At 34.7% G+C, this 8,026-nt stretch overlaps 1 protein-coding gene across 2 annotated transcripts; it reads right to left on the minus strand.

Annotated features, from left to right (window-relative positions):
- Positions 1-124: 124 nt before the first annotated feature.
- LOC113042884 (CD151 antigen-like) lies at positions 125-8,025 on the minus strand. Of its 2 annotated transcripts, XM_026201883.1 has the most exons (9): positions 7,891-8,025; positions 5,902-5,986; positions 4,878-5,069; positions 2,421-2,495; positions 2,052-2,072; positions 1,558-1,662; positions 1,072-1,230; positions 754-840; positions 125-648 (listed from the first exon to the last, which is right to left on the minus strand). In XM_026201883.1, exons 2-9 carry the CDS (start codon positions 5,983-5,985, stop codon positions 589-591), a joined length of 783 nt encoding a protein of 260 aa, XP_026057668.1. In that variant the 5' UTR covers position 5,986; positions 7,891-8,025; the 3' UTR covers positions 125-588. The 2 variants fall into 2 exon arrangements, with proteins under 2 accessions (XP_026057668.1, XP_026057669.1); XM_026201884.1 differs by lacking the exon at positions 2,052-2,072.
- Between the last annotated feature and the right edge of the window lies 1 nt (position 8,026).

Raw genomic sequence — 8,026 nt, forward strand, 5'->3', positions numbered from 1 at the left:
GATATGCACATTTTATATCATAATTATCTGAATAAGGACCCCCTTTTTTCTTCTTCTTTTTTAAATTTTTTTTAAGGAAAATATACAGACACCGTGAATGTTATTTCCACCTGATGAAAATAAATTAATGTTAATGTTTATTATTAGAACAAATGTTTCACACAAAGCATGTAAAAATGTATGTCTGTCATTTTAATATTAAAGCAGTAATAAAGATTACAACCCATTTTAATGCTGAAAGGGTGCTAAAAAATTATCTAATGTTTAATAATAAATGGCCGATACATTCTGTATTTATCTGAAGGCATTTGTGAGAGTAAAATTGACAGAAATCAAATGAAACAATTCCACTGATTTATTTTTCTGGGGAAAAAAAAAATCTAATTTGAGAACACACTGCTTCTAAAAACCTTTGCTTAAAACAAAGCCATTTAAGTTCCATTTCCAGAACGACTGTCCTGCAGCCAAGACATATTGAGCTGTCATCCTGCATATGGTGACACATTCATGAAACCAAACAACATAAAACCAAGCAGACAGTAATGCAGACAGCTTTTTTGGTGTTGGTGTGAATAAGTATCTTCTTTCTCAATATATTTCTTCTTTCAAACTTTGATACAAGCAGCAGGTAAAAATCATCCCTATAATCTGGAATATACAGAGAAAGCCAAAGGTTAAAACCTAAGAGATGGCAAAAATAAAAAAGCTAATAGAAGTGAATATATTTGCTGGAATTATATCAGAGTTGCTCACCTGAATGAATGCAATCCCGAGACCCACTGAGCCTAAAATAATCAGATGTTGAAGTATAAACTCCTCTAGTTTGGAAACGCAGCCTCCCTGAAAAAAAGAAAATGTAAAAAAAAAAAAAATCTTAACAATGTCTCAAAATATGTTTTAGATTTTTAAACATACCCAAAGTATACATTAAAAGATCACATTTCTCATCAAATTCCTCAAGAGCCAAATTATCTCAGATATTTGCTATAAAACAAATCTGAGACAGATCTGTTACTAAAATAACTGCATAAGCTATAAAAGTGCAATACAATTGTGCGTATCTGAACATACCTCCACTTTGTAGATGTTGGATGGGTGGTCTCTGACTCCACAGCGCTGTGTGGGGGTCTTACAGCAGCTGTCGGGCACCAGCCGTTTGTCGGCAATGTCTGTATGTATCCAGACCCCTTCCCTCCAGTCCGCCGAGCTGTTACTGCCACAACACTTCAGCTGCACCGTAAAACAGATGGAACGCGGGAGCGAGAAAAGAGTTCATTCTCGTGTCTGATGGGGTGACGCATAATCTCACATGCTCACAGACTGGGAAAGTGTGTTCAAAAGCCTTCTTTGTTATGATATTGAAAGACTCTAAACCTCAAAGCTGTTGAAAAACTGAAACATGCATGGATGATTATAGGTTAAAACTAGATTGTGGGCTTGACGAAGTCTTGTCTTAAATGTTAGAAGTCACTTGAAAGTGTTAAAGGTTTCTAAAGGTGTTCTATACAGTTGTCTGGTTGTTAGATAGATAGATAGATAGATAGATGACTGTCTTACGTCTTGCTGGAGCTTGTCGATGGCTCTAGTGATGTGCTCTTGTCCATGCTGCTGGTAGTTTTGCACCATCTTCTCTTTCAGATCGGCTCTCAGCTCAGCGTTTAGCTGAAATCACAGATAAATCCATTAAAATAGAGATCTATAACTATAAATCATTCTCTATATTTAGTAAATATCTGTTTTCATTCACAGATACAGTACAAAGTAAAACCTCATTTGTAAAAAGGAACCATTCAAAATTATAACTCCGTCATTAATTATTCACCCTCATGTCATTCCAAACATGATGTTATTTTTTTTCCTGAAACATGGAAGAATGTTCATGCCACCTTCAGTGTGCCACGGAAAAATAACATCATACTGGTTTGGAATGACGAGAGAATGAGTAATTAATGACAGTGTTTTTATTTTGGAATGAACTGTTGCTACTGAGGCAAAAATCATTCTATAAATGTGCAACTTCAGTTAGATTATTTGCCTATGTAACTGTTTACCTGGTAGCAGAGAGGAAAACACTGGAGGAAAAGGAGGAAGAAGACAAAGGGTTTTATAAAGATGGAAAAACAGGAAAGTGAATGGAAAGCATGCAGACATAACACTCCACATGCGCATGTTAGTTTAACATCAATATGAGGAGATTACAGTTAAATTAGGACATAATCTGATGTCTTGTTACATTTCTATGATATTCATTGAAATATTGCAACCATGTTTATCAAGTCGTTATTCACATGCATACATAAAGATGGTGAAGAAAACTGAAAAAAGAGGGTGCAGAAACATTTAACAGGATAAGAAAGAACTCCTCCAAGTTAAACATATAGAAATGTAGCGTTTATTCCTCATCCTGAATGAGAGTTTACCTCCTGATAATAGACGTAAGCCAGAATTCCAGCTGTGATCTCCAGAAGGAAGATTAACAACAACAGCACAAAGAACTATAGAGACAAAAAAGGAAAAACAATTCATCAATGCATATATTTTGACACCAGGTTTGGGGGTCAGTAAATATTGGCAATTTCATTTTTGTATGACTATTCTTCATAGGGATAGTTCATCCAAAGATGAAAATGCTGTCTTAGTTTACTAACTCGCATGTCATTCGTAAGACTTTTATTCATCTTCAGAACACAAATGAAGATATTTTTAATGAAATCTGTAAGAGTTCTATCCCTCCACTGACAGTCTATGCAACCAATACTTTGACGCTTCAGATTGCTCATAAAGATAATCCATATGAATAAGTGGTTTCATATTTCATTACAAATATGTTAATTTGTGTACATAAGATGAATGAAAGACGTTGAGGGTTTGAAACAACATGAAAGTGAACCACTGACATAATTTTTATTTGTATTTTTGGGTGAACTACTCAAGTGAAAAATGAATATACCTAAATGTGTTTGAAATACATGTATTTCATGCTAAATATACTGCAAAATACTTTCACACATACATTGTCGCTTTAAGAAACTTCTCTCTCTGATGTTCATCAGCTGTTGGAAATGTGAACAAATGGCATCTGAGGAATTTTATGCAGCAGATAAAGGTTAAAAGCATTCTTCTTCTTCTCTCAGCCTGTATTTGTTCTTTATTTTCCCTCTGTTTTCTGTGCCCACCACTCTCTTTTCATTCCTCTATTCTGGATTCACTCCCTACTCATTTCTCTATACTCCCTCCCTCTCTCTCTCTCTCTCTCTCTCCCTGCTGGCTGTCATTCCTCAGTTATGACTCAGTTTCTAAGTCTGACCTCTTAAAGATACACACGTCTTTATTTAAATCAGATATGTTGACAGCTTTGAGACAACTAAGAGACACACATATGAGCACCATCAAACTGATTTAGAAAGCACAAAAAGTCATGTTAGTGTGACTGCATGTTCCCAGAATAATCCCTGGTTTCTGTGTGCAATAATCCACACGGCTACTGTAATCCAGTGTTTACACTGTCCACTTTGTCCAGTACTCATAATATTTCACTCAGAGGTTTTTGTGTTGATCTTTTCACAGGCTGCTCTGAGATGATTCATCAGAATCATTTGCAGGGACAAAACCATTTGGTTCCTTCCTTTGTTAAAATAGCCATTGTGTTGGTGGTGCTTCCAAGTTAAGCAACACCATTTAGGGTGAGTTAACCAACCAAACAAATTATAAATACGAAACCTTAACACGTAATTCATCCTGCTCTGTGATAAATGATAAGTGCCTTATTTTTGCCTGGGGTTGGAATGTTTTGACTCAGGACAGTAAGCAACCACCCTAGCTACCACATAGATAAAGCTTTAAGACACACAGAACATCCTTGCAACCACAAAATAATGCTTTGGACACACTCAAAAACACATAGCATAGCTGGATGCTGAAATTGTGATGAAACAATGGGTTTAATAGGGGCACAAGCAGTTCTGTCTAAGCAAGTTAAGTTGAAGGGGATGGTCCTTCATCCAGAAAGAAATGTCTGTTAGAAAAGCTGAGATGCGAGTAGCTACCGTCGGATCATTAGGATGCAATGAGAGGTAGAGTTAAGTGTCATCAGCATAGCAGTGGAATGAAAAGCCATGTTTCTGAATGACAGAACCTAGTGATGCCATGTAGACTGAGAAGAGAAGTGGTCCAAGAACTGAGCCCTGAGGTACCCCAGTAGTTAGATGTTGAGACTTGGATACCTCACCTCTCCAAGATCTGAGAGATACGATACAAATGACTGGAGTGTGGTTCCTGAGATGCTCTCTGTCAAGTAGAGTTGACAGGAAGATCTGGTGGTTAGCCGTGTCAAAGACAGATCCAGCAGGATAAGTTTTGAAGATTTGGATTCCGCTCTTGCCAGTCTTAGGGCTTCAACAACTGAGAGCAAGGCAGTCTTGGTTGAATGTCCACTTCTAAAACCAGACTGGTTGCTGTCGAGGAGGTTGTTTTGTGTGAGAAAGGCAGAGACTTGGTTGAACACAGCTCTTTCAAGTGTTTTTGCAATGAAAGGAAGAAGGGAAACTGGTCTGTAGTTCTCTAAAATAAAGGAGTTAAGGGTGGGTTTCTTTAATAGTGGGGTTATACTACATGGTTAACATTGTGGCAACAGTTAAAAAACTTAAACTTAAAACTTAAACACCTTAACTGCACAGATACATGTCTGCAACCACCCACAACACCAGTAACCACATGGCAACACTTAAAAAAATCTCTAAACACCCTTTTAAAAACACTCAGAACACCTTGGCAACCACAATGCAATACTTTAAACATTTAAACATGTCAAACACCTTTGAATTGTGGTTGTGAATGCTGTGCTGTCACTTTTAAAGTTACCCATAATACTCTCTCACCACTATAAGAAGACCTCTTTGTTCTCTGATGGTGGCGCAGCAGCCCAGTATCCCGGTGAACACCACCACGGCCCCAGCACCAATCAGGATGAAGGCCGCAGCCGAGTACATGCTGGAGGACAGAAGGCTGATGTAGTCACTTTTATCCACGAGAGTCCATATTCCCACTGCCATCACAGCGCCACCTGCCAGCTGGGAGGAAGAGGTACAGTCATTAAACTGGCTCTTTCTGAAGCAGACTTTACTAAACTTACTGATCTTGTTAGATTTGATGCCTTACAGTGAATTTATTCATCCTTAGAAAGTAAAACAGTGAATCTTTCTTTTCAAATACATTCAAACAATAATAACTTAATCCATACTATGATTAACTAAAACATTATTATTATACACATTATTATACATAATTATACACACATATATGCATACAAACACATATATAAATATATAAATAAAAGCTTATTATTAACAGATTTAAATATATAAATATAATCAATAAAATAATATATTTAATATATTATTTAATATAATAATATATAATTAATTAATTAATTATGAACAGTGCTGTTAAAAGATTAATCGCAACCAAAATAAAAGTTTTTGTTTACATTATATGTGTGTGTTATTTATTCTACATATAAATATAAACACACACACATAGAGTATGTTTTCAAAAACATTTATACATTTATAGTTTTTTATTATATATAAATATATTTAATATATAAACAAAATATTTTTCTTAAATATCTAAATGTTTGTATTTATAAATGCATAATAAATATACAAAGTACATTGTGATTAATTGCGATTAATCATTTGACATCACTAATTATTATATATATATATATAAATAATAAAAAGTCAGTTATCTAATTTCTTCTTTTTTTTTTTGGAAGACCACATAAAACTAACCAAAACTGGTTTATTGGTCATTCAGCTAGTTAAGCTATTTTTACCAATTAATTGAACATGAAACCACTTTAGGCTACTTTTAGCTATTTTCTCAACAGTACAAACTCACCCAAAAGAAAAGATTGAAGATGAACAGAAGGTATTTGAGGCATACTGTCCCACAGGTATTGGTTTTTTCCTCAGCATCTGCCATCCTGAAATGGTAATAGATTTTACAAACACTTTCAAGATGGCATCCACTTGACAGGTCTGAGAAAAACCATGAATCCAGCTTAACATCCCCGAGAGACTGGTCTTTATCTACTACAGGCCGTTTGGACAGAACTAACCCTAGCTGTAAACCCTACCCTTTATTGCTGTGATCAAAGCTAATGAATTTAAACCTTTTTCAAAATAAAAACTTAAGTTCAGTTGCTGCCTTAAATGAAGTATAATCAACATTTATGCTTAAATTACATTAAACTAAGTTGAATTTCATGTAACTAATATAAATGGTTGAATTTTGCTTGTTAATGCAGGAACATATTGTTGCCATGTTTACAGTGAAGAAACATTTCTCATTAAAGCAGCAGTACTCCTTCATATATTAAACCATCCTACATGTTTTCATTATTCTTTGATGAATAGAATGTTCAAAATAAAAGCATTTCCATGAAACAGAAATCATTTAGAACATTATAAATACTGTCACTTTATATTATATATTAATCTAAAGTACAATACACTCTCTATCTCTCTCTCTCTCTCACGCTCTCAAAAAAGAAAAGAAAAATACCTAAACTTTTTAACAGTAGTGTAAATATTACAAGTATTTTTCTATAAAACAAATATTTCTTTATTTTGTTTCATTTTGGAGTGAAATAATAGAATAAGTTGTACTTAACTGAGAGTTTGAAGTTAGTGAATTCTTACTCTGAGTAAATAAACGTGTGCAATTCGTTTCAGGGGTGGGTGTGGATGCAGGCCCCAGTCCAGGAAACTTTCACTCTCTCTCTCTCTCTCCTTTACTACAGCGACAGGATGAGTGAGTCACAGAGAGAGAGAAACTCTTACTACTGTAACCTCACCCAGCTGCCTCTATGAGCAGATATAACTCCAGCCGCCTGACTAACACCAACACGTCTCCAGTGCGGGAAACAGACGCCACCAAGACACTAAGCCTTGTGTTTTTACACCTGCCTGTTTTGGGACATGCTGCTGACAGCAAATAAATAGCAAATAACCACACCCACATACACCCACACACAGATTTAATTGATTTCTGCCCTAAAATATGAGACAGCAATGTTTCAAGAGTTTAAGACACAGAATAGGACACACACTTATTCAATAGCTGTTTTATTTCCAGTTTATTTTTTAAGATTAACTGTTTTTCAAAAGCACCGTTAGATACCAGTGTTTCCTTTCATAGCTAATAGATTTGATTTAAAAAACAGTATAAAAGCTATTAAACTTTTTTTTATGATTTTAAATCTGGATTTAACCTCAGAATGATTTCAAAGAATAAAGAGAGGTGATAAAGTCTGATTTTGTGGTAGCTGTTTTTTTTTTTTTTATAATAATTTTAATTATTATAATCTGAATTCAAGTGATGAAGGTTTGTGATAGTCTGTCAGTAATCAGTGTTGAGTTCTGCTGTGAGGTTAACCCTGCCTGCTTTATATGTTTCTAAATGATTAATAGTTGAAAACATTTGTTAGAAATGAAGAAAAGTTAGCCTACTTATTACATTTTTAAGGTAACTTGTAATCTGTAATTTATGATATTTCCAAAGTAACCTTTCAACCCAGCCGATAACTTTTTTTTTATTGATTTTTTAAAAACGTTTATTTACTAAAGGGCATCATTAGTGTATTAAGTTTAAACAATTATTATAAGTGCGTTTATGGCGCTTATAATGATAGTCTTCAAAAAGACAATAACAAAAAATATAAAATATCAGTAGGCTCCTTTGGTTAAAAACTGCGGTTGAGGACAAAAGTGTAATGTATCATAAACTCATAAATCCCACCACAATACAAACGTTGGCCACTTATGACCTGTAAATAAACGATTTCAAAAGAATAATAAAAGTTCGTGTTTTAAATATACCACTCACCTTAAGGACGTGATTGAAATAATATCCCGTTGTAGGTCGTATTTTAAAAAAATTATAAAATGATGTTTCTGAGTACGCTTTTACTCCAGGGGTCCGTGCCCTTCTGTCCGCGTTTGTCGTGTGCACTGCTCTCGTG

This window comes from Carassius auratus, chromosome 25 (genome assembly GCF_003368295.1).
Source record: "Carassius auratus strain Wakin chromosome 25, ASM336829v1, whole genome shotgun sequence".
NCBI lineage: Eukaryota > Metazoa > Chordata > Actinopteri > Cypriniformes > Cyprinidae > Carassius > Carassius auratus.